The sequence below is a fragment of the Podarcis raffonei genome, chromosome 6 (genome assembly GCF_027172205.1).
Source record: "Podarcis raffonei isolate rPodRaf1 chromosome 6, rPodRaf1.pri, whole genome shotgun sequence".
Lineage (NCBI taxonomy): Eukaryota > Metazoa > Chordata > Lepidosauria > Squamata > Lacertidae > Podarcis > Podarcis raffonei.
Window position 1 is genome coordinate 2,941,153 of NC_070607.1, and position 26,057 is coordinate 2,967,209.

Sequence of the window (26,057 nt, forward strand, 5' to 3'; positions counted from 1 at the left end):
CCCAGGCAGGGAAGGAGCCGGAGCCTCTCGGTCGGCGCGGCCCCTCGGGCTCTCCCGGGGCTCCGGGGGGGGAAAGACGCCACAGGCACATCCAGCGCCCTCGCCGCCTCTTTTGCACTGAGCGGGGCTCTTCTTCCTGACCCGCCTCCAGCCCCCGACTTCCTCCCGGCCCAGCCAACCAATGAGGAGCCCGAGGGGCGGTGATGGACAGGCCTGCCCCGCCATCGGGCTACCGTCACGCCACTTGGCCGCTCGGCCCCGAGCGAGGCCTCTGATTGGGCCAGGGAGGCGGGGGGCCGAGGGAGGGGCGGGGTTTGGGGCGGGGCCTGGGCGGGGCCAAGCCGGCTTTTGGCGGCTGCTCCCGCGGCGCTCGCCTCCAGCCTCCGCCGCTCGCCATGCAGAAGGTGGCCGTTGTCACCGGCGCCAGCAGGTAAGGAGGGAGGGGCGGCCCGGAGACCCTCCAGGTGTTCCTCCTGGCCAGGCTGCTCTCCTCGGAGGACCCTCCCGGCAGCGGCGCGGAGGAGCCGGGCGAGGCGAGGCGGCGCGGAGAGCGAAGGAGCGCGGTGCTGGGACGGGCGGGCAGAGGGCGCGGGGCGTCAAAGCCACACCAGGCGCAGAAGTGCAGAGCTGTCAGTTGGAAGGGACCACGAGGGTCATCTGGTCCTGCCCGGCAGGAATCCTTCCCCCCGCGGGGCTCGAACCTGCAGCTCTGGGGCGAAGCGTCTCGTGCTCTCCTAACTGAGCTCATCGGGGGCTGTGGCTGCAGCCCATTTCGAAGCCCCCTCCAAGCTCGCTCTTTCGCTGGGAACTGTGAGCTCTGCAAGGGGCAAAGAGCAGCGCCCAGAATGATGTGCTTTGGAATGTGCTTTAAATGTTGTGTGTGAACAGTTGTGGCAACAGCAGTGAAGAGGGTGGATTTCATACCTTGGCTTTCTAGGAAAGTGTCAAATCTGTCTTGCAACATGTAGGCAAATATGTTTAATCTTACAGTACTGGTTGCTTTGTAGATTTGATAAACATTGAGAGGCACTAATAGTGTATGGAATCAAAGTTTATCACTGGATTTTAACACTATTGTAATGTGCTTTATATCTTGCTTCTTAGAGAACTTTTTTGTTTTGTTTTGAAGTCTTGAATCTAACCTCTGTACATTATTGAAAACTCAACAGCCAATATTTGTAAATCCATGGTGTGGCCATACTTGGAATGCCATGTGCACTGCTGGGTATCCCGCCTCAAAAGGTATTGTAGAGATAGCAAAGGTATGGGAAAACAACATCCAAGGGTGCAATCCTATACATAGCCACTCAAAAGGAATAAGCTTCATTGAGTTCAGTGGGATGTACTTTCAGGTAAGTGTGCACAGGATCGCAACCTAAAACTAGAGTCCCAACTTCACTTCGCTGAGAGTTTAAGCCCCATTGAATTCAGTGGGGCATCTGCTAGTGAAGGGGCTGAAGCGCCTGCATTATGAGCATATGTAAAAGTGTTCTGGGGTTTCTAGTTTAGAATAAGGGGGGGGGTCCGGATTTTAGAGGTGCTTAGGTGGGCGCATGGCCAAAAAATGCTGGGAGTTTGCTGCTGGTTAACACAAAATGCCAAGCCAAAGCTCTGGTTTATTTCTTCCTGGCTGGGGATAAGAAGGGGGGTGGGGAATACGCTTCAGCAGCATGCACCAGGGTGCTGCTCATTCAAGATGAGCCACAGTTAGCTGTATGGGTGGTGAATGATTAGAGTAAGACGTAGTCCTCCAAGTGTAGCACTTGACTTGCCACTAGCCAAGCCACTGCAGCCTTGATTTGCAGTCCCCTCCAAGCCAGTCTGCTCTGCTGCCTTCTGCTCTCCAGTTCAGCCACTGCCTCCGTTCCTTTCTTCACATTGAAGCAAGCGGTTACTTTATTATAATTCTGGGTTTGTATCAGCTAGACCAATATATTGCCCAGAGAAAATTTTGCATACTATTCCTATGGACATTTTCCTTCTCCTGGAAAACTACCCCCCAAAATGGTTCATCTCTGAAAGTTCAGTACAGCTGCTTTCAGATCACTGAACCTGTGTATTGTGAAACTGTGAGTTCCTGGGGTTCCTGCTCAGAGGGATGCATAATCAATATCCAGGGCTCCCATTTGACCTCTGCAAAGCTTCCTAAGTGTCCTTTGAATGCATGGCTTTCGTAGTTGTGTACCTCCATTTGAAAGCTTTCCAGGTTTCCCTTATGTACCTAGATAACTGATTCCTAGTTGATATCTTCTTGAGTGCAGTGCTAGATTTTTATTTTTGCCCCAGGTTATCCCCCCCCCCCCAAAAAAGGCTAGTTTCGCCCTTGCTTGAGTGAACCATCCTCCTCCTTCAGTCCTTGGTTCTATGTCCTATGCCTTCCTCTCAGGTTTGAAATCACAGTCTTGGGGTCAAGTCCTTGTTCTTGCTTGAGGTGTTTCCTATTGGGGCTCCATCAGGGCAAACTTGTGTCTTCCTAGCGGATCTCCAGATAGCTTTAAATACTTATGAATTGAGTTTTCATAGCCATTCCATGGTTTCTGTGGCAAATTGTCACACTTACTTTCTGTAGGCTTTTGAGACTAGTTAGGGATTCTTTCACTCTTTAGATCATGGTTTCTGTGTAGGGCAGGATTTGCTGCCTGCTTAAATTGTAATTTTGCTGTCTGAAACAGAATATATACATTATGTCATGTTCATTTCATGTAATAAACTAAACTTTATTCCCTCTGTGTGAAAACTGCTTGTGGGCATCAAATTAAGGATTAACACATATTCATAGCAAATGCGGTCACAATTGTTGGCAGTGTGTGTATGAGTGCTTGTGAATGGTGAACTCAAATGTGGGTTCAGACACGTGTCATTGTCACAGTCCTACTCTCCCTCTTTCAGGGAGGGATTTGCAACCTTCTAGATTCAGATGGACCTCTCCTCCCCGCTAGTTTTAATAAGCCAAGAAGGGCTATCATCAGAGACTTCTCAAATGTCCTGCTCGCTAATTGTGAAGGCACGTTATTTCATGTGGGGCTGTGCAAAACCCAGAAGGAAGAGGAGAGACCCTTGAAACTGCACAGTTCTTGGTTTTGTTTCGAAGGGAGTGTTTTCAGTTTGGATCTCGGAAAGTTGCATCATATTGGGCCACATGGCAGGCTGGGCATGTTGCACTTAACCTATCTGGGAGGTGTTGCTCTTTTGGTCGTCAAAGGAAGGGCTCCCTGAGACCAGGAGAAGCATTCAATTGTATGGAGTTGTGATGCTGGATGCTCTGTGGCTGGCCCTGATCCTGTGCTCTTACTGTTGCAGTGGAATTGGATCTGCGCTGTGTGAGCGTCTCCTCCAGGAAGATGCCAGCCTCCACGTGTGTTTGGCCTGCAGGAACCTGGAGAAGGCAAACGCCACCCGGAACCACCTGTTGTCCTGCTTCCCCAGTGCAGACATCAGCATAGTTCAAATAGATGTTAGCAAGATGGCCTCTGTCTTACGCGCAGCGGAAGAGATCAAGGCAAGGTATGTGGGGGGAGCAGGAACGGTTTGGTTAGGCTGCCTGTGCTGTGGCTGTTCTCCAGGGAGCTGCTTCCTTAACTCATCACCTTTCCAGGACTGCTTTTCTTACCTGAATCAGACCTGTTCTGAGACCTGTTCTCGGTAGTGGCGCCCGCCCTGTGGAACGCCCTTCCAGCAGATGTCAAAGAGATAAACAACTACCTGACATTCAGAAGACATCTTAAGGCAGCCCTGTTCAGGGAAGTTTTTAACGTGTGATATTTTACTGTATTTTTGGTTTTTATGGAAGCCGCCCAGAGTGGCTGGGGAGGCCCAGCCAGATGGGCGGGGTATAAATAATAAATTATTATTATTATTATTATTATGTGATTGTGTGATGTGTGATGGCCAAGAGAGATGGTTTGCACAACTGGCAGAATCAAGTCTTCATTAAGCTATAGATGGGATGAAATTATATGCTGAAATGTTCTACTGTACTCTATGAAGAAACTCCTTGCTGGTAGAAAGTAAGTATCTCAGGGGAAATGTTTCATCATAATCCCCTGGCATACTAGCTTTCTGTATGTAGGGAGGTTTCTGCCCCTCCTCCCCCAGATGGAAGAGCATTCCAGCCTGCAGCCTAAAACAGTTTAGGGCAAGCTTGACCTCTTGATTATGAGAATTCACCCCTAGTGTGCTTCCCCAGAAAGATTTGGTGTTGGACCAGACATTAGGGGGAGAAATTACTAACTTTTATATAAACTACTTAGAGGTTTGGGATGATTGGTGTATGAATCCTATTAAAAAATAAATATATTTTAAATTCTGGGGTACTCCAGTTCTGCTTAATTGCTATTTAACGCTGCTTTCCCATTCTTTCAATAACCACCTTTTTTTGTTTTGGTGTAGATTTCATCGTTTGGATTATCTCTTTTTGAATGCTGGGATCATGGTAAATCCACGTATCAGTTTATGGGCATTTATACGTGGCATCTTCTCCAGGTATGTTAGATATCTAACTGTTCCGTCGCTCGTCTTCATTTTCTGCCTGGCTTTGTGGATAGGAGGGGAGGACACGGAGTTACTTAGGCAGAGTTGTCCAGGGAAACAAAGCCTTGACCTCACTCTTTCTCTGGCCTCCACCCCACATGTTACAAACCTAAAGTTATGGAATGTGAACATTTCTCTTCTGAGACAGAATGCTGCAGTTTGTCAGTGAGCAAAATCTGACTCAAGGCTGCCCTCTTAGCACTGCAATTCCTTTCCTATGTATAATACAGGAAGAAAATTAATAGGCTCTTATTAGAGGTTAGAAAAAGTGAAGCCTCCTCAGAGTGTGTGTATTTGTTTGTTTAGTTGCTTGTTACCCTTCACTGTTGCAGAGGTACATTGGATTATGTGACAGCACTGAGGAGTAAACAAGGAATAAAACCAAACAAAGCCCTATTCTATCTGATTCTGCCTCTCAACCCTCCACCTCAAGGCCTCCACCTCCAATGTTCCTAATGTGAAACATATTAGAAGCCAAGTGTATCCGAAGCCATTTTGGCATATAAGCGGTGTGTAAATTAATAATTAATAAGAAAATTGCATAGTGAGTTCACACTGGTATTTATGTTCGCTTATATATATGTGTGTGTTCAGAAGTGTTGCCTTGTCAGTCTGCTGCTGCAGAAACAACAGACGTGTGAAGTCTAACAATCTCTCTTTCAAGGATTTGCATCCACTTTGTCAGATGTGTGAAGTTTTATATTCTGTTCAGGGAGAGAGGGAGAGAGGGAGAGAGAGAGAGGGAGAGAGAGAGAGAGAGAGAGAGAGAGAGAGAATGTGAAAAAGGAGGAGGAATTACACCATTAAGACATAATTGGTGTCAGTCTGCCTGAGCCCACTTAAACATGCACAGAGGAGCCTGCAGAGGGACGGGGACTCGAGTTGGGATCTGCCTAAATGCAAAATATATGGGTTGGATCCTGTGTCCAGTCATACTTTGACTCACAGGGAGGAATTCAGCATTGTGCCCTTCCAGTGGTCCTGTTAGTGTAAACATTTCCTGCGGGTTCTCCAGCCCCCCCAAAAGAACCTTCTCTTTTTGGCAGAGGACTAGTGAGATTCATTGTGTGTCTCCCATAGTGCACCTGCGTAGTAGAATTCATCCCATGGAACTCAATGAAACTTTAGTTACCTGACTGACTTATGTCCCATTAATATCTATGGGTCTGCACTAAGTAGTAATGCTAATATTTGTTAGTCTTTCCCCCCCAAAATGAAACAAATTGACTGAATCCAGCTACACACACTCATACTTACCTACCCCTGTGTGACAGGAACAGTGCTTTTATGTTGAACAGGTGGCTAGACCAGTAAGACAGCAACAAACCTCCCCTGGAACATGTGTGACGTTTGCAGTTCACTTGCCCTTGTCAGTGCAGTTGGAAACACAGGAAGACTGTCTAGCAGTCCTGTTACAATATCTGTATCTGGAATAAGTTGAGGATCCTATTTCCTCTCTCCTTTTCGCTGTCTCCCTTTTCCGTGTCCCATTTGCCGTAAACTCTTGCTGCTTGCTTTCAAGATCTAGCCTTCATCTCTCGTCTCTTGTTCTTTGACCTTTGTCCTTCCAAATTCTCACCATTCTGTTGGCCTCATCCTGTCTGCCAAACCTAAGAGTGCTGCTTCTGTCTCTTCATCTCTGTTGTCTCGCACTGTTCCTTGTTCTGTCCTTTGGATGGCACTTTCATTTGACTTTATTTTGAAATAGAATTATATATTGAAATAGTGGCTGAGTCTTCCCTGCTTTCAACCTTTACCTCCTCGTTCTTTTTCCTCATTGTGTTTCTGCTCTTTTCTATCGTGTTCTTTTCCCAGCCTCCATCTTTTTAGTCTGTGAGCTTACTAGAAGGGAAAGTCCAAAAAGACTGTGAGAATAAAAATTAAAACGTTTGCATCAAAAGCACGGGCCGGACCTTGAGAAATGTTTTGATGTATGAACCTAAACATATGAGAGTTGGGAATACTTTCATTTGGGCATTGGTACTTGACGCCTTGACTGAGACCCCCCACATTTTCAAATGCATCTCTGAACCATGTAGACTAGAGAGTTTCTTGTTTGTTCCCTAATTTCTGGATTCTATCAAGTTCTTGTGAGCCACAGATTGTGCCCTCAGATGCAAGGGAAGGGAAGGTTCCAGTCTCTCTTTAATTACTGAATAGAAGAAGGCATTTCAGCAGGTGCAGCCCCTTGTTCACCCCTTTGACACGATAAGCTGCACCTGCCAAAATTCCTCCTTATACACAACTGTCAAAGGCTCAGGAGCTCTGGGCGGCAAGTTACCCTGTGTGCTTTCTCAGTTATCCAAGCTGCAATGTCTTAATATTTACCTGTTTTCCTTTCTGTGCCTGCACTCATTCCTTTTTCTTTTTTCCCAATTTTTGAGTTCATCCTTTTTAGAAATGGGGAAGACGCACACAAATTCGAACTGTGAGAACACCATTGATGTGTATTTTCTGTAATCTGCATTTTGTCAAACCGAGTGTGATCTCCTTGTTAGACCACTGAAACGCATTGAGCTAGTGTTCCCAGAGAAGAATCCTGAAACGGCTTAAAATATCTAACCTGTAACCTAACAACTGCCTCTTCTATTTACACTTGTATCCTGCTCTTCCTCTAAGGAGTTCAAAGCAAGACACATGGGTTTCCCATGCAGTCTCCCATCCAAATACTGACCAGCCCCAAACCTGTCTAGCTTCAGTGATGGAACATCCTCAAGTGGAACAAAATGAAGCAAAGTCCTCTTTTGCCCAGTATGTGCTACTTCCTTTGTGACACGGGAACTACATTTCTGTCTTGGTTTTATGTAGCAGTCCTTATTTGCATAAAGTTGTTTGCTATCTTCATCTTGTGTGTTCTGATGATGAGCCTCCAAGGTAGGTTATACTGCTGAGGAATCAACAACCAGGTATTGTTACTTTTCTAAGGTAGCTGTAGCCGTTGACTATCTCTGGCAACAGGATGGATCCCTGCTACCTCACACTGCTGTGCATTCTGCCAATCAAAAATAACATCAAATCTGCCTTCTGTTTTAGGTTTCCTGCCAACTGCAATATGCTTTCTGCTAGCTTTGTTCCTGTTGTAGAAGTGGACAGCTCCACTTTTCCTCTGACCCATTGCTAATTATTTCCAGACACACACCTGGCTTTCTACCACAAGAATCCCGAAGTATCAGGCACCTCATAGGCTTTGTTCACACATAACACAAAGCCATGGTTCAGTTAGCCCAACTGTGGGTTGTTGTTTTTTAAGTGTCTGATTCCACCCCACACTAACCATGGTTTATTTCCAGACAGCAAAGCATGATTTGAAACCATGGCTCATTCTTGGCATTTTTTGGTTTTTCATGACGCCTGAGCCAGCATCCTGGTTTTGTAACCTTTGTTTGGGTGTCCTGTCACAGACAGATACTCATGAAGTTCCAGAAGTGTGAGGCAAGACCTGTGGGAAAACAAAGCTACTCCCCAGGCTAAGCAGCTCTTGGTGTTACTTTTCCAGAAGTAGGTCTCTCGCTTCAGGTTGTGATGCCAATGGAAATAAAATTGAAAGAGGTTTGCTACTTTGCTTTGCTACTTTGCTGTCTATACAGGACTGTTGTGTTGAAAACACAACAACTTTTTAAAGTTGGCTATCCTGATCATTACACCTACCCACAAATTATATCACTTCAGCCAGCAAATTGGTACTAAAAAAAACAACCTGAAAAAAACAACCTAATGGGGATGTTGTCAGGAGACGTGCAGGGCAAAAGTCTCCCTGGTCACTTAATGGATTCTGAATTTCTGATCTTAAGGCAGCATGGTGTGTGTCTGTGCTGGGCAGCTGGTTTGGCTTGGGGCATGTGGAGAGCAATGAAAATCTGTGAAAATTTCTCTCTTTGATTGCGCAACTGTCCAATTGTAAGGAAGTTGGTGATGGAGAAGCAATGCCAGTTACAGGAGCAATGTGATGGTTTTGGGATAACGCAGGAGGGAGAAATACACAAAATTGAGCAAGCCAAGCTGTGATTTCTTTCCTCTGAGACTCATCATAGCTTGTTCAACAATCCATGTCAATGTGGCCACTGTTTCTGAAATCTTTGTTCTAGAGTAGCAGCTCTTGGTTGAACTGAGCTGCCATTTTGGTTTGCTTCTTAACAGCCACAACCTGGGAGGCTGCTTGAAGAATCTCTCAAATTCAAACACAACTATTATATTTCTCTCTTTGTGGATGTGATCCAGAGGAAAGCTGTGCACACAGCTAGGGGGTTCATAGAAATTTCCTGCAACTGCTTGCAGTGCTGAAAAGAACACAAGGGATCCGGCCAAGAGTTCATCTCATCCAACATCCTGTTTCCACCAGTGGCCAGCCGGGCAACTAACATAAAGACTTTTCAGTTTAGCATTTAAAAAACCAACCGCCTCTTTAGCATGTAATTAAAACATCCCATAACTTTCTGGCTCCTTTATTTATTTTACTTGCTCTTCTGTTCCTTTCATTGTAATCACGGGGGCCACCTGGGATCAGTGGTGGTCCTTGGGTCACACTTTAACAACCTTCCAAAGAAAAACCAGCTACAGTTTCTGTCATTTCCCAAAGATTGCTTCCTTTTTGCCGGCATAAGCCATCTCCACCCACCCTCACATTTAGTTGCAAGGACCATAATACAGTGGTGCCTCGCAAGACGAAATTAATTCGTTCCGCAAGTTTTTTCTTCTTGCGAGTTTTTCGTCTTGCGAAGCACGGTTTCCCATAGGAATGCATTGAAAACCAATTAATGCGTTCCTATGGAGACCGCCTTCAGACCAGGTCCGGGGACAGTCTGTCCCCTGACCTCTTCTGAAGGCTGGCGGGGGGAGAAGGACTTTTCTCCCCACCGCCAGCCTTCAGAACAGCCTTTTGAAGGCTGGCGGTGGGAAGAAAAGCCCTTCTCCCGCCGCCAGCCTTCAGAAGAGTTCCCGCAGGGCTGCCTAGGCTGCGGATAGCAGCCTGCTGCCCGGCGCGAGGGGCGCTCTGAAGCAGACATCTGCAGCTTGGGGAGCCCTGCAGGAGTTCCCCGCAGGGCTCTCCAAGCTGCGGATAGCAGCCTGCTGCCCCGCATGAGGGGCGCTCTTAAGCAGAGCGCCCCTCGCGCGGGACAGACATTCGCAGCTTGGGGAGCCCTGCAGGACTTCCCCGCAGGGCTCTCCAAGATGCGGATAGGGGTAGCAGGCTGCTATCTGCAAGCTGCGGATAGGGGTAGCAGGTTGCTATCCGCAAGCTGCGGATAGGGGCAGCAGGCTGCTACCCGCAGCTTGGAGAGCCCTGCTGGGAAGTCCTGCAGGGCTCCCCAAGCTGCGAATGTCTGCCCTGCGCGAGGGGCGCTCTGCTTAAGAGCGCCCCTCGTGCGGGGCAGCAGGCTGCTATCCGCAGCTTGGAGAGCCCTGCGGGGAACTCCTGCAGGGCTCCCCAAGCTGCGGATGTCTGCCCGACGTGAGGGGCGCTCTGAAGCAGAGCACCCCTCGCGCGGGGCAGCAGGCTGCTATCCGCAGCCTAGGCAGCCCTGCGGGAACTCTTCTGAAGGCTGGCGGGGGAGAAGGGCTTTTCTTCCCTCCACCAGCCTTCAGAACAGCCTTCTGAATGTTGGCGGTGGGGAGGAAAACCTTCCTCCCACCGCAAGTCTTCAGGACAGGTCCGGGAACAGAGGAGAAGGCGCGCTGCGCTTCCCTGCTGTCCCCGGAGATTTCCCTATGGGCTTTCGTCTTGCGAAGCAAGCCCATAGGGAAATTCGTCTTGCGAAGCCGCTAAAAATCGGAAAACCCTTTCGTCTTGCGGGTTTTTCGTTTAGCGAGGCATTCGTCTTGCGGGGCACCACTGTATTGGTTGGTGGTTTCTCTTAAGGGCAGCAGTCCTCTCTTCCACGCTCTAACCTCTTCCCCTGTTTTCAGGAGGGCATACCAGATGCTGACTACAGCAGAGGGGCTGATGAGCCAAGAAGACAGGGTCACTGCAGACAACCTTCAGGAGGTCTTTGAAACAAATCTCTTCGGACATTTTGTTCTGGTAGGGAACATTTTACCTAGTTTTTGCCACACATCCTGGTGTTGTGCAGATGTTATCTGGGCGTTTGTACATGTATTGCAAGACATTATTCTAGGTGATCTATGTGTTGTGCAACGTTGCCCTACATTCCAGAGTTAAAGATGGTTGTCAACAAGCTCTCACCTCTTTAGTTAATAGATTGGTATATCCGGTGAGCCTTCCACAGATAAGAATAAGGATGCCTATTTGCATAGGTAAGTTTGCCAGTCCTTTGTTAGTCATTGTAGTGTACAGTGGTACCTCGCAAGACGAATGCCTCGCAAGACGGAAAACTCGCAAGAAGAAAGAGTTTTCCGTTTTTCGAGGTGCTTTGCCAGACAAATTTCCCTATGGGCTTGCTTCGCAAGATGAAAGCCCATAGGGAAATCTCCGGGGACAGCGGGGAAGCGCAGCGCGTCTTCCCCACTGTCCCCGGACCTCTTCCGAAGGCTGGCGGTGGGGCGGAGAGACCCCCTCCCCCTGCCAGCCTTCGGAAGGCTGTTCCGAAGGCTGGCGGTGGGGCGGAGAGACCTCCTCCCCGCGCCAGCCTTCGGAAGGCTGTTCTGAAGGCTGGCGGTGGACCGCCAGCCTTCAGAACAGGTCTGGGGACAGAGGAGAAGCGCAGCGCACCTTCCCCTCTGTTCCCGGACCTGTCCTGAAGACTTGCGGTGGGAGAAGGGTTTTCCTCCCCACCGCCAACATTCAGAATGCTGTTCTGAATGTTGGCGGTGGGGAGGAAAAACCCTCCTCCCACCGCAAGCCCTGGGAACAGAGGAGAAGCGTAGCGCGCCTTCTCCTCTGTTCCCGGACCTGTTCTGAAGGCTTGCGGTGGGGAGAAAAGCCCTTCTCCGCACCGCCAGCCCGGCAAGCGGTTTCCATAGGAACGCATTAATTGATTTTCAATGCATTCCTATGGGAAACCGTGCTTCGCAAGACAAATAACTCGCAAAAAGAAAAAACTCGTGGAACGAATTAATTTCGTCTTGCGAGGTACCACTGTAATATCTCTAGCTCTCATCTTTGGTGGCTGTTGCTGGTCTCAGAATATTAAATTGAGTGTGCTAATTCTCAAAAACTGAAGAAGTCTCAGTAGATTTGTTTTGGTGTGGTTGCTTTTTTAGCACGAGGGCTTAATTCTGCACCAGCAGCATCTGGTTTGACTTTCTGGATGTGATCTGCCGATTTCACAACGGGTTGGTAGCTGACAGAAAAGCTGACCAAAATTTCTGCCTCATTGACTTCAGGACTGAACTCACTGCTGGTCCTTTCAGTGGACTTCCAGCAAACAACGTTTAAAGGCAATCTTGTAAGCTGTAATTTGGCCACACAGGGCAAAAAAATATTAACAATAGAATCCCAGTATAGTAGCTTTATCTCCATAATTGTATCCTGTCATTTCCTTTAGTGTCCACTGCATGGAGCTAATGTATTTGACTCCTCTTTACTTTTGCAGAATGGATAATCAAAGTTTGAGGCATCTTGCAGTCAGCAGGGTAGTGAGCACACGGACTGGTCCTACCTGTGCCAGATTTTATGTCTGTGGGCTCCTATCGCAGTGCATAATTGTAATGTGTGCCTGGTGGCAGGAGAGGCAGGGGTGAGTTGGGGCAACACAATCATGATGGTGTAGGTTTTACTTGCAAAGCAGGTGGGACCTTAACTGTCAAGAAGGGCAGTACCTCCTGTCCAAGGACAGTGGCGACGCTGCCGGGCATCTATAACGCATGAGTGAAGATGCAAAGTGCTGTGTTACAATTTCACGCCCGTGCTGTGCAATCGGAAACCAAAGACCCGTTCCAAAGGTTTATGCTGACTTGTGGCTCACTTAAGAAGAATATGTTTATCCAGTGTATACTGTTATAAGTCATGTTGTATGGACAGGAAAGTAAATATATTTGTAAAGTATTTTAGGGATCTTTGGGGAAATCCTGTTGGTTCTGTTGAGTATGGGTCAGCTTTGTTTTAGAATGTATACAGTGGAACCTCGGGTTACGTACCGTCCTCCGTACGGATGCTTCGGGTAATGAGCTCTGCTAACCCTAGTTGCGAACTTTGCCCCAGGATGCAAGCGGAAGTCGCATGGTGGCAGCGGGAGGCCCCATTAGCAAAAGCGCGCCTCATGTTAAGAACAGTTTCAGCTTAAGACTGGACCTCCGGAACAAATAAAGTTCATAACCGGAGGTAACACTGTATTCTGAAAATAATACTGATTAAAAAAAAAATTTAAAATGCCAGACTCATTCTGATTTATAATCTTTTTTTCTTTCATAGATGAAAATGCAGAACATACTTCTTGCAAGTAGAACTTGTGAGGAAGGATCTGTATCGGGGGTTACCAAACATTTTCCTCCATTGGCCACTTGAAAATTGCAGAGGGGCTTAGTGGACAATGATTTTTCGCCCTTTGTAGTAATTGTAGTGCACTATGATAGGTGCTGTATGATTTTTAATTATATTTTTATTGCTCCTTTTGTTTTTTATATATTATATTACAGTTTGAATTCTGATATTAAATATATTAAATATTTTTAATTATTTTAACTGTATTTTTATTGCTGCTTTTATTTCACATTGTACAGTATTACAATTTAAATTTCTTCAAATCCAAAATTTAAATACAATATAAGAAATAAAAGAAGCAATTAAAACAGTTAAAAATCAATATAAATATTTAATGAGATGGATGTGCTGTCTCCTGTCTTCAAACACAATCCACAGGCATACTGTGGACCACCTGAAAGACCCTGGTGGACCACTAGTGGTCTGTGGACCACAGTTTGGGAACCTCTGTTCTAGATTGTATGCCTCTTAAGGCAGGAACCTGGAGCCTTGTTAAAGTCTGGTTTCTTCATTTTTGCAGATCCGGAACCTGGAGCCTTTGCTCTGCTGCATTGAAAAGCCCAGCAAGCTGGTCTGGACCTCTTCAGTCAATGCCTGCAAATCTAACTTCAGCCTTGAGGACTTTCAGCACAGGCAAGGCAAGGAGGCCTACAGCTCTTCTAAATATGCTACTGACCTTACAAGTGTGGCTCTGAACAACCGGTTCAACAAGCAGGTGAGAGCACCCTATCCTAGTCCTTCCGAAAGGCTGCTTGTCCCATCAGTGTCCACTGGCCCTTCTGACCGAAAGCAAAAGAAGGTGGCATTCTTTTCAGGAACGTTGGCGAAGTGTGCCAAGATAAGCGGGTGTGCGTCCCATCAGTGGAAGGCTGTGCAAGGACTTACACATCTGCAATGGGGTCCCTCTCTACACACCTCATGCCTCCCAAATTGGCTCTGAGGTGTGTGGGTTGGGGGGACCCCCAGAATGTGGTGAGAAGAGTGAGGGGGGCCGCTCCGTCTGGCAAGCGGAAACGCTTGTGGTGGTGGAACACTTGATGTCGTGTGACTCTCAATTTCTCCCATTGTGTTGCGACTTTTCTGAACCGCTGCTTACCGTATTTTTCGCCCTATAGGACGCACTTTTTCCCCTCCAAAAATGAAGGGGAAATGTGTGTGCGTCCTATGGGGCGAATGCAGGTTTTCCCTGAAGCCTGGGAAAACCACCGCACCGACCCCTCTCGCTCTCCAGGCTTCAGGAAGCTATCCGCAAGCCTTGCGAGCCTGGCGGGAGTTCCCGCCGGGCTCGCAAGGCTTACGGGCAGCAGCCTGCAGCCCAAAGCACGGGGCGCGCTCTGGGCAGATGTCTGCAAGCCTTGCGAGCCCAGCAGGAGTTCCCGCCGGGCTCCCAAAGTTTGCGAATAGCAGCCTGTTCTGGGGGCTGGGGAATATTTTTATATATATATATTTCCCCCCCAAAAAACTAGGTGCGCCCTATGGGCCAGTGCGCCCTATAGGGCGAAAAATACGGTAATCCCTGGAGCATTTGTACTCAAATGTTTTGAGAGTTCAGCACAAACTCAAGACAAGCCGCAGAATTTGATACTGGCTACAGAATTCAGTCTCCTGAGAATCTGTCTTCTCCTTTTTTAAAAGTAGGTTTCTAATCCACATGGCTGCAAAAACAAGCTTTCAAGTTAACAGACAATGCCTGGTCATATGCCTGAATTTTGAGGGTGGAGAAAGGGGGGCTTTTATCAGATTGACTATTCTTCTATTTCTCCTTTTTGTGAATAGTGAAAGCAAAATAAATCATGCAGACTAAGGGATCTTGAGCAAATTACGGTAGTTTAATTTGCATAATTTATACAGGACATAGAATTTTAGCTGTTTTGTGCTGTGTGGGTGACAAAATGAGACTGCATTCTCAGTGGTGGCCCCCAAATTATGGAACTCCTTCCCAAATTACATTTGGTTGTCCCCCCACATTGGACTCATTGAGATGCAAGGTAAAAGCATTGTTATTTACCAAGATCTTTGTATATGTGATGTTGCTGCTAATGTCATTGTTGCTCTCTGCTCCTATTATGATGAAGGGTAGGATATAAGTACAAGGAAATGAATAAATACAAACTTTGGTTACTTTGGTTCAGATTTTGCCATTGTTTTCGACAGCATTATACGCTGTCACCCATGGAGTGTTTTAAAAATATGCAAGGTGTATCTTTGCAACACCCCCTGTAAAATGTTGTTACCATATTGGGGTGAAATAAAATTAACCATGCTCAACAGCAATTTCATGATAAAACAGTTCTTTTTCTAAAATGCCTTTAAGAGCTGAAAGCAATTTGGCAAGGTGTATTGCTGTTTCTCTGGGTCCTATTTTAATAGTCACAATGACCCTGGAAAGTCGCTTAGGCTGTCCAAGGCTACCCAGTCAGGAGCTGAACCCTGATCTCCCTTCTCTGGGTCAGACTGCTTCTCACATCTGTTCCTCCCCACCAATCCCTTTCCATTCTGTCTGCCCTCCTTCCCCACATGAGTCAGAGGCCTAGTCCACACCATAATTTAATATGGACTAGAAGCTTCTGTTTTGTGATGTCCACACAGTGCCTCATCCAACTGGCAGCCCACAAGGCCCACCTTCGCTGTTTTATTCAGATTCTTCCAATCTATGAATAATTTGTTAAGAGGAAATAAAAATCCAACATAAAATCACTTTCCACTGGAGTGTGGGGGCCCTGAAGTGCATTATGCGACTGGGCTCCCCCCTCCACAATGTGTGTGGTGATGTTTCACTGGGTGCTTTGGAGGGGAGGAAGAAAAAGAAAAGCGCTGTGTCCACATCTCCACCCTGCTGCTCTCCTTATGTCCTTTTGGAAATTGCACAGCGGCTTTATGTTTTTGGGGGGTGAGGGATTTCAGGAGACCAGCTTCCTTCACACTGACATGCAATCACATGTAAAGCAGTGACTTGGGGATGCCGTTCTTTCCACTCCATCCTTCCACAATAGCAGAGAAAGTGGTTTCTAATGAATGGGCAGGGGAAACCTCTCAGGTTTCACAGCTCTGAAGTCAGCCAAATGCAGGATTTCCGCCTCCCATTCAGAAGTACCGTATTTTTCGCTCTATAAGACGCACCAGACCACAAGACACACCTAGTTTTTGGAGGAGGAAAACAAAACAAAAAATATATATTCTGAATCTCAGAAGCCAGAACAGCAAGAGGGATCACCGCGCAGTGAAAGCAGCAATCCCTCTTGCTGATCTGGCTTCTGTGATAGCTGCGTAGCCTGCATTCGCTCCATAAGACGCACACACATTTCCCCTTACTTTTTAGGAGGGAAAAAGTGAGTCTTATAGAGCAAAAAATACGGTAATTATTGTGCTAGTTTATGCCATTTACATGTAGAAAGGGCAGAATAGTAAGCTAACAAAACCAGGAGGGAATATTTTAAAAGCTTGCCCCTCTTTCTGTTACAAACTTGGCACAAGCCCTGTCTACGTGGTGTGAGCGTGGGTGTCTGCCAGCAGTTGTGTGTGTCTGCCAGCAGTGTGGCCCCATGGAGCCATCTCTTTCTCTCTCTATTGTTCTCTCAACAGGGCCTGTATTCTAGTGTTGTGTGTCCAGGTGTTGTGATGACCAACATGACGTTTGAGATTTTGCCTCCTTTCGTGTGGAAGTTATTTTTCCCCATTCTGTGGCTGGTGAGTGTGATGGTCTTCAGAAACTGCAGCAAACCCTTAAGTTCTAGGAACCAGAGGCTGATTCAGATTCCCTTGTAAGCAGAGAGAAAAGCTGAAGTGGTCAGTGGAACAAATACAAGCATATGGCGCGATCAGACTTTACAGCATACAGTGGTACCTCAGGTTACATACGCTTCAGGTTACATACGCTTCAGGTTACAGACTCCGCTAACCCAGAAATAGTACCTCGGGTTAAGAACTTTGCTTCAGGATGAGAACAGAAATCGTTCTCCGGCGGTGCGGCGGCAGCGGGAGGCCCCATTAGCTAGAGCAGGGCTTCAGGTTAAGAACAGTTTCAGGTTAAGAACGGACCTCCGGAACGGATTAAGTACTTAACCCGAGGTACCACTGTATTTCACTATAGAGGAAGCCCCTTTTGACTATTTCTTATTGGGGAAGGACCATAAGAAGAGCCTGGCAGGTCAGGCCAGGGGCCCCTCTACTTCAGCACCCTGTTCTCAGAGTAGCCCACCAAGTGCCCACGGGAGCCCCATAGTGGGAACTGAGCTCCAGAGCCCCCTCCCACTTGTGATGGACAGCAACTAGCATTCAGAAGCATCCTTCCTCTGACAGTGGAAGCAGAACATGGCCATTGTGGCTTCTCCTCCAGGAACTGGTCTCCCCTTTTAAAGCCATCCAAATTGGTAGCCATCACTGCCTCTGGTTGGAGCAGCCTCCTTCCTTCATCTGGCGCTGGGTCTGCCCTGAAACTTGCAACACTCGGCTTTGCTGGGTGTCTACAAGTTCTAGTGGGATGAGAGAGGGATAGGACTGCTATTTTGGGGCAGAGGATGGGGGTGCTTTCCTTGCCCCCCTGGAGCTGCTTCCCCAGCTTCCGTGCCATGGAGTAGAAAGAAGAGAGAACTGACTTCTTGCTTTTCTCTCCCTGCAACTCCAGTTCCGCCTTTTTACCAACACGTACACACTGACGCCGTACAATGGAGCAGAAGCACTGGTAAGATGCTTTGGCACTGACCTGTTGTATGCTGTGCCTGCCTGATCCATAGCGTTTGCCTTGCGCTAGCCGGTGTGCCAAGAGGTTCACAGCCACTTTCTTTCCTCTTCTGGGGAACCTGCTGGCTGCTCCCACCCTCGCCCACCCTGGGATGTGAGTAGGGCCAACTCTGGCCTCCACTCCCAGCCAGCAACTGTGTGTGCGCATGTGCGTTTGCTGCATCGGTTTCTTTCATCTGATTGATACCTGCCTGCAGGTGGGAGTGTGTTTGTGCCGATCATAGTGTGGGATGTTGCTTGATGGCTGGCTGAGTGAATGCCGCTTGGGTGGGGGTGGGGGGAGTGGTCCAGGGCGTGTGTCCCTAGGGGACTTCAGTATCCACACAGAGGCTGCTGGCTCAAGACTTCGTGACTAACATGGGTCTTTCTCGGTTGGTCATGGTTCCAACACACCGGGCAGAGCAAAGTCTTGATGTAGTCTTTGCCCCAAGTGATATGAGGGGCGGAATGAGGATGGGGCAGTGCCATGCCTCCCTTGTCATGGTCAGATCATTATCTGCTTCACTTTGGACTGACGACTAGTGGTGGGCACATTCAGATGTCTCACCCTTGCAGACTGAGGGAACTCGATGTGTTCCTGAATGCTCTGGGGAATTTTCCAGAGGAGAAAGCTGGTGGAGTCCTTATCTGACAATGGAACAGCAAGATGAAACAGGCAGTTGCCCTGATCACCCTGGACCCTTCAGATTGGAACAGCTCTCAGCCAGTTGCCAGTGCCTCCTTTGGGGGGAAGGTGGTGGAGAGGCCTGTGGTGGGGCAGGTACAGGCATTCTTGGAGGACAGAGATTATTTAGATCCATTTGAATCTGTGTTCAGGCCTAGCGATGGAGCTGAGTTGGCCTTCAGCACCCTGATGGATGACCTCTGCAGAGAGTGGGACTGCGGGGGGGGGAGTGCCTCATTGTGCCACCTTCTTGATCTCTTGTTGACATTTGATGCCATTGACTATGGTATCCGCCTGGACTGGGAATTGGGGGCGCTGTATTACAGTGGTTCCAATTCTACCTTCTGCACCAAGTCCAGAGAGGAGCATTGGGAGAGTGCCTGATGGCTCCCTGGGTTCTCTCGTTTGAGCCCTTCTAGAACCCCACAGAGGTTTTCAGCCCTGGCAGCGGTTGCCTTGAGTCAAACGCACTTGCAAGGAAAGAACTGCTCCCTTGTTTGCATCCCCTTTCTAGGTTTGGCTCTTCAAGCAGAAGCCTGAGCTGCTGGACCCACTGGTGAAATTTCACAGCTGCACCACATTCTTTGGGAAGAACTACGTTGAGATCCGCAAGGTAAGTAGCCCCTGTCATGTGCATTGTGTTGCCATGAGTATTGCTTTCATGCTTTCGGTGCACGCTATGCCGTGGGAAATGATGGAGGACCTACGCCATGAAGCAAGGCAAGGCAGCTGGCTCAGAGGGTGGATTCCGAGTTCCATTAAGAGGCAGCAGAATCTTCCAGAAAGTTCCACTGCAGAAAGCCTCATAGGAATGAATGTTACTCACCTGGAGCTTTGGAGATAGGAAGGGCTAAAACTTACATTTATTTTTAAATGTTACTTACCTGCGAAAGATGTGTCTTGCTGGACTAGATCAAAGGCCCATCCAAGCCAGCGTTGTCTCCCACTGCATGGCCACAAGCAGGCTGGGATCGCATCAACACTCCCCACTTGCAATGACTGACTTGCAAAGGCTGACTATGGATGCGCAGAGTGTTTTATGGCTCCTGCCACTTTGCAACCCAGGGGCTTTGCAGTGAGAAGTGCCAGCCGCCTGCCACCTTCATGTCCCCAAGAAAGCAGCTGGACCCGCCTACTACGCACCTGTGCAGTTGGGTCAGAGCCAGCAACTGTGGTGTTCAGCTCCTAGGTTCCATTAGCTGGTGGAAGGGAGGGGTGGCTCTGGGGTCTCCTCTGGGGGTGTGGAGGGGGCGGGCTTGTGGTAAAGGAAAGAAAACGCTGCTGGTTCTGTGGAACCTGATCACAGCTGGGTTCTGTGTCTTTCAGATGGATCTCAGTGAAGATACCGCAGAGAAGCTGTACGAGAAGCTCCTGGAACTAGAGAAGCAACTTCTTGCAAGGTGCAACAGCCCACAGCATAAAAAATAGCAAAGCCAGACCAGTCTTTAGCCACCATTCCTCATGGCAATGAGTTTCTTCCACTTGGGACAGTTAAGAACCTCGGCTCCTCACCCCCACCCCACACTGGCTTTTGCCTTTTGCAATGCAAACCTCTCTAGAGAGGTATCTTTTGGCTGTCATGAAGCTGAAGTGCTGAAAGAAACCAAAAGGTCTTACAGTTCAGTCCCTGCCCTCCCCCCGGGTGGTTTTTATAATGCCTTTTCTCTCCTTTTAGTTGCCGTGTCTTTACGTCACTGCAGCATTTGTCTTTTCCCTGTTACGCGTTTCCTGAAGCCTTTGTACTCCTCAGAGCAGGATGTTTCTCAAATAATAAATGAAATGAAGGGTCGCTGTGTCCTTGTTTCAGAAGTGGGCATTCGGGGGGAGGGGTAGTCCTGCCATTAGGTTGTGTGGCATTGCCTACTAAAGAGCAAAGTGGAGCTGGTTTGTGCCCTGGCTCCACTTTTGACCCAAACATGCATTTTGGGACCCCTTTCCATGTGTTTGTATGGTGGAAGTTCTCCTCTTGTGACCCACCTTGGATGCCAATCTGGAAAATCCAGTTCACCTTTGCTAGTATTCAGCGCTAAAGAGTGGGCTTTTCCTGGGGAAAGTGGCAGGACAAGCGGAAGTCTGGATGAGCCCTAAGACTGGTCAACATCCCCTCCCACCGTAGCTTCTTTCCAAGAACTTGAAATACTTTGTATTTTAAGCAGAGTGAAAGATGGATGCATGGGAGTAGGAAAACAGAAACGCTGTCCTACGCAGACAGTACTACTCTGCCATTCAGACATCAGCGGGAAGCTGTTTGAAATGCTTTAGATGAACGTTGGGCATTTCCCTTCTACCAGTACTATCAGTAGCATCACCTGGCATGAAGGGGTTCACTCAACAGTTTGATTTCCCATGGGTGAAGTATCCCCCCCCTCCCCCCGTTGCAGCTGCGCAACTGCCCTTGTGATCCCAGGACATGATCCGAGTGCACCTGATGCAGCCACCTTGCAGAAACACAACAGGACTAGACTGTGCTCTGGACACCCCACGAGATTCATCCGCTATAACAGCAGAGTCAAGGTCTTGGTGGATGCAAGCGATTTTATCCTCAAAATGTTTTGCAAACAAGTCACAGCAGCTACTGTTAGTTCCGCCACCTCCTCTGGCCCTGTCTGGAAAAGCTCTGCCAGACGACATGATGAGGATGCCATGGAGGCAGCAAAGCAGGCCTTTTTTGCTGTCTTCCCTGCCCCTAGGGGGGCTCCATAATGAGCCCTTACCAGTGTTCGGTTGCATTCATTTGGATCTTTCCTCCACTTGCATTCAATATAGAGGAATGATTTTTGAAGTTATTTGAGGTAAAATTGATATCTTTGATTAGAGAAAAATCATTGCTGACATTCATTAATAATAATAGAGAACCCCTTTTGAATTTTTAGTGTGAAAAGAAAATGAACAAATTTGAGACATTTGGGTCTGATGATTGTGAAAATATTGCTTAACAGGAAGTAGAATAGTTGGATGTCATCCTAGAGTGAATGTTTGGAGTAATTTCTTTTATGTAAAGAGAGAAATCATTTTGTGTGTTTCCACTTGAAACACAACTGCTGTTTTGTGGGTCCTTTTGGACCCGGAAGAGGGCAGAACCCACATGCAAAATGGTTGCTGCCTGTAACTGACAAATGGAAAATCAGAAGTCCTTTTTATTTTTATTTCTCTCCCCCTTTAATTTCCCATTTCCCTCCCCCCCCTTTTCCTTTGGGTGTCCTCTGCTCCGGGTCGTCATTGGGCTCCAAGGTGATAGACGGTTGGTGAAGGACGCAGGGAGGGGAAGATCTCCCAGGGTGGGAAGCTGGGAGAAGAAAGGAAAGCTGTGGGGTTAAGAGCTACCTTTGAGGGACACTCGGCATTTTCTTTTCTCTTTCTCTGTTTTCTTTCTCTCTTTTTGTTTTGTTTAGAATAATAATAATAATAATAATAATAATAATAATAATAATAATAATAGTATTTTTATTATTTATACCCTGCCCATCTGGCTAGGTTCCCCCAGCTACTCTGGGTGGCTTACAGCATATATAAAACATAATAAAATATTAAACATTAAAAACTTCCTGATACAGGACTCTTTCATCTTACTGTATTATGAAAAAGCTTCAGTAAAATCTGAAAGTAAAACCTTGAGCCGCCTGGTCCAGTAGCATATAGGCACCCAGTGCAGTTCCTTCCACAATAGTGACATGTTGACAATGGGTCACCCTGCAAAGCAGTTACCTGCTGCACTTTGCACTAGCTGCAGCTTCTGAACTGGCCTTAAGGGCAGCCCAACCTAGAGTGCCATGGCAGTAGTCTAGTCTTGGAAGTTACCAAGGCATGCACCTCTGTGGCCAAGTTGTCCCAGTCCTGGAAAGAAGGAGCCACTGCAGGCATGTGGGCCTCCAGCACTCCCAGGCTACAAACCTGCCCTCCATCTGTAGCTCTCAGGGGGTTCGCAGCATAAAAATGCAAGATAAAAACACAAAATACACAATAAAAAAAGAGCAAAACAAAACAAAACCCCTTCCCCACCCCCAGAAACATATTTAAGAGGATATAGGATGTTGTACGCCAAAGGCCGGCTTGAAGAGGAATGTTTTCGCCTTGCGCCTAAAGGTGTATAAAGAAGGTGCTGGGCGCCTCCCGAGCACACGAACCTGCAAAACAGATCAGAATGCAGTTTCAAGAAACTTTCCACCTTCACCCAACCAAACTGACCAAGAACTTGCGCAGCTGATTCATATGTTGCAGAAAAACAGAGTTATGTGCCACCAGCATGCTGAGAACACCCTACCCAAGTCCAAAGCCCATGGTTTCATATGTAAGAGTCCCGGGAACAACTGGCTTGGTGTGCAAGCCTGATTTGAGCTGATGGTGATCTTGACTACCATGATTTTGGAGGGCCATGGCATCCTTTCCCCGTGCACTCAGGGCTGTGGTTTCATCATAGCCTGCCCCTGTGGTGAATGCTGCATGGTCTTTTTGTGTCCAAATATCTCCTGGAGACTCAGTTCCTTTTCCCAGGCAGGAGCGTTCTTGTGGCGAATGTAGCGGGCTTTCCTAGCTTCCGCATAAGACTTTAGGAAATCTGGCCTGGCATACGTGGTCCTGAGACGTCCATCTGCTGCATAGGCCTCTGGATCCATGATCAGCCTCTCAGGCCCAAGGGAAGGCCTTCGCTGCCCTGGGAGAGTCACGAGCTTAGTGCCCTTGGCAGCTCTGCTCTCCTTCTCTGCAGGCCCTTCCCTTCGGCCCTCGGTTCCACCTGCTTCCTCTCCCTCCCCAGCCTCTGAGGAGATGCACAACTGCTTGGCGATGGAGTCCTTTAGGGTGGCGATGTCCCTGTCCGCAGTGGTGTCTTGGTCTTTGACATTCAAGGGGGGCAAGTGCCCTTTTCTGTCCTCTTCATTTCTTGCGACATCACCATCAGGCTTCTTTAGATACAAGGAAGGCTGGCTTGTCCCCGGAAAGCCCCCTGCCTTGGCCAGTGTTTTCCTCTTGGATCTAGAAGAAAAGAGGGAGAGTCACACAGCCCTGGCCTAAGCAGGGTGGTTTCAGTTCCCCGCTGCACGGAGTATAAAGAAACTGCAACCACCTCAGTGGCCTAGAAGTCCATGTGCTTCTGAGGGCAAAGTGCAGCCTCTAATTGGCAGGGTCTAACCCTAAATTGGAGCGTTTCCTCGTATCTTTTTTGAAGTGGAAAGAGTGAATGTGTTTGCGAACATGTTATCAGGCAAGTACCCTCACGAGAGTGCCAAGATCTGGCTGCTGCTTCTTGTTCAGTGTTAATAGTTTGCTGTGACAATGTGGAGTAGGGAGTAAGCTGCTGCTACTTTGCATGAGGCAAAGCTTACACAGTGACTCTCCCTCCATCCTCCATTTAAACTTCCAGTCGAGGTTTTGAAGGTTTTGTTCTGTCTCCACAGTCAGAGACAGTTCAGGCGGTAGTCAGTTAACTAATTGTGCTCACACAAGGATTATTGCTGGCACAACAGGACTTTCCCCACTCTGCACATATCCTGCACTGTTACCAAATCTGTTCCAGAGATTTAGAACAGATTCAGGGGGTACACATGGGAGGAGAGGAGGAGAACCAGAGCCAGCCCAATACATTTTCCTGCCTGAGGCAAACCAGAAAATGGCAACCCGTGGGAATCCTGGGAACTGTAGTTTGCTTGTTCAGTGTGCATGGATATCAGGATCAGGGACCAGATGCAGCCCTCCAGGTCGCTCTGTTGGGACTCAAGCCACCCCCTTCTCCAGTCCTACTTTGCACCCTTCATAAGCGTTTTTGACTGATGCACCCCTTCAAAAACATGCCTTCACTTTCCATTCCACTGACTGACCTCTCTCTCGCCTTTGCACCATGGCTTAATGGCTGGAGGCTGAAGCTGCTCTCTAGCAAAGCTGGGAGGGAGCTTGTCTGTCAGGAGGCGGGCATTTGATAGAGATATGGAAAGGAAGGGCTAGTATGATGCCGTGAAACGGGGAGAAATTCTGTGGTAAAGCAAGGCAGCTGAAATGGAAGAGGAAAATGGGCGGCAGATGCAATGCTCATGAAATGAGAATAAAACTTGGATTTCCATTCCTTAGACACATGCATGGCATTTTAGGAGCCCAGATGTGAGGTTCTCCTGACAGACACCCTTACCGCTGTGCTGCATCTTGGAATCTGCTGTAATCCCGTCCTGCCTGAGGGGACAGGAGTGGAAGAGCCAGTTTTAAGCTTCTGCGTCCAGGGCCCACTGAAAGCTTCTGCTTGGAGCGACCTTGGGAGAAAAGGAGCAGGATGGTTATCAGGATTCCCCTGCATTAAAAGTCCCCAGGCAGGGACTTTGGAGTCAATCTAGATCAAGCATTGTCAACATGGTACCATCCAGATTCTGTGGGCTGCTGGATAGGGTTAAGAGGGGTTGTAACTCAAAACATGTGGGGTGCCCCACATTGGCTGCCCCTGCTCTACACAGGAGATGTGTGAATGATTTGTGATTGTTTTAACTGAAGAACAGCTGGGAGGAGGCTGTCAATTTCAACAAAGGAACAGAATGGAACAGCTTAATCCTGCCTTGCTGTTTGTCCACTCAAAATGGCTTCCCCAAATTGCTTTTCACCCTGAAAGGAAGATTCTTTCATCAACTGGGCTACATTTGAGTCAAAGGAGAGTGGGGAAAGGCTGTTTACCAAGGAGGATGGGGGTCATTTTCTGGCACTGAACTGCAACCAGTGTGCCCTATGACTAGGGTCTGATTAGGTCATTAGGACCATATTGATCGATGTTCTAATCTTAAACTAGCCCTAGTCATGGGGAACAACTTGCATACAATGGGCAGTCTCAGATGGGTAGAGATGCCATCTCCAGTCTACATCCAAAAGATGCACCCAGCCAATTCAGTGGAAGAATATGCAACCCCATTGGCACACATGGAAGCCTGCTTCTTCCCTTCCTGGATCAGGATCAGGGCATCCGTGGCCTTCCAAGGGTAATCTTGGTGGCAGGGGTCAAATTCTGCACCAAATTAATTCCAACTGCAGAATCCCTGCTTTCAAAAAGTGGCTTTATTTGCCATTGCATTGGGTGAAAGAAGAAGGAAACAGCTCCTCACTCTTCTGCATTCTCATGAGCTCCTGCTGGAGTCTCCGCTGTTCCTTCATCATTGAATTCAAATAGGAGAGACGGGCGTCTTCTAAATGCTGCAGTCCGCGAATGAGCCTGGCCTCTGCCCTCTTGCCATCCTGCCTCTCGGCCTCCCAGCGCCTGGAGGTCTCCCCACCTGCCATGTCTGTCTTTAGTCCCAGAGAGAGAAAGGCTTCCTGGCACCCCTGGAGAATCTGAAAAAGATTTAGCAAGGTCAGCCCCACATCCTCTTTCCCTCAAGATAGCTGCATATCTCCCAGCTGTCCAAATCTAAAAGAGATCAATTAATAGCCCAGCACTTGCATAGAATTTCTGAATGTTGTGATTAAACATGTCATGCAAATTTATCCTCCACCACTGAGACATTATCTTTGTACAAGCACCCCCCACTTATGTGCATTCTACTTGCATGACTGCATATATTTGTGGTGCCAGGAAATAAATAAATAAATAGAATTGTACCAGGAATTTGCAGGAGAGAACTGGAGAGTCTCTGTCAGTGAGGGCAGATGAAGTCCCAAAGAGACCAGAGACACAGTGGGGCTTTGTTTAGGCTCCTCAGCCTCCCCGCCTAGGAGCTGATGAGTAGGGTAGCGCAGCAGCAGCCGCCACTTTTCTGCAGCCAGCCCCAAAACTTCAACTCT

At 48.0% G+C, this 26,057-nt stretch overlaps 2 protein-coding genes across 5 annotated transcripts; one reads left to right on the forward strand and one right to left on the reverse strand.

The window, feature by feature from the left end:
- The first annotated feature begins 382 nt into the window (after positions 1–382).
- HSD17B7 (hydroxysteroid 17-beta dehydrogenase 7) lies at positions 383–20,100 on the forward strand. 4 transcript variants are annotated; one of them, XM_053391177.1, is made up of 10 exons: positions 383–430; positions 3,301–3,504; positions 4,390–4,482; positions 7,150–7,281; positions 10,435–10,549; positions 13,428–13,622; positions 16,490–16,594; positions 17,532–17,588; positions 18,826–18,924; positions 19,638–20,100. In XM_053391177.1, the coding sequence occupies exons 1-10, from the start codon at positions 396–398 to the stop codon at positions 19,737–19,739; spliced, it is 1,137 nt and encodes a 378-aa protein (XP_053247152.1). In that variant the 5' UTR covers positions 383–395; the 3' UTR covers positions 19,740–20,100. The 4 variants fall into 4 exon arrangements, with proteins under 4 accessions (XP_053247152.1, XP_053247153.1, XP_053247154.1 ...); XM_053391178.1 differs by lacking the exon at positions 7,150–7,281; XM_053391179.1 differs by lacking the exon at positions 3,301–3,504 and having other exon boundaries at positions 386–430.
- Positions 20,101–22,631: 2,531 nt separating this feature from the next.
- On the reverse strand, positions 22,632–25,790 carry CCDC190 (coiled-coil domain containing 190). The gene is made up of 3 exons (XM_053391182.1): positions 25,382–25,790; positions 24,430–24,547; positions 22,632–23,282 (listed from the first exon to the last, which is right to left on the reverse strand). Exons 1-3 carry the CDS (start codon positions 25,554–25,556, stop codon positions 22,706–22,708), a joined length of 870 nt encoding a protein of 289 aa, XP_053247157.1. The 5' UTR covers positions 25,557–25,790; the 3' UTR covers positions 22,632–22,705.
- Between the last annotated feature and the right edge of the window lie 267 nt (positions 25,791–26,057).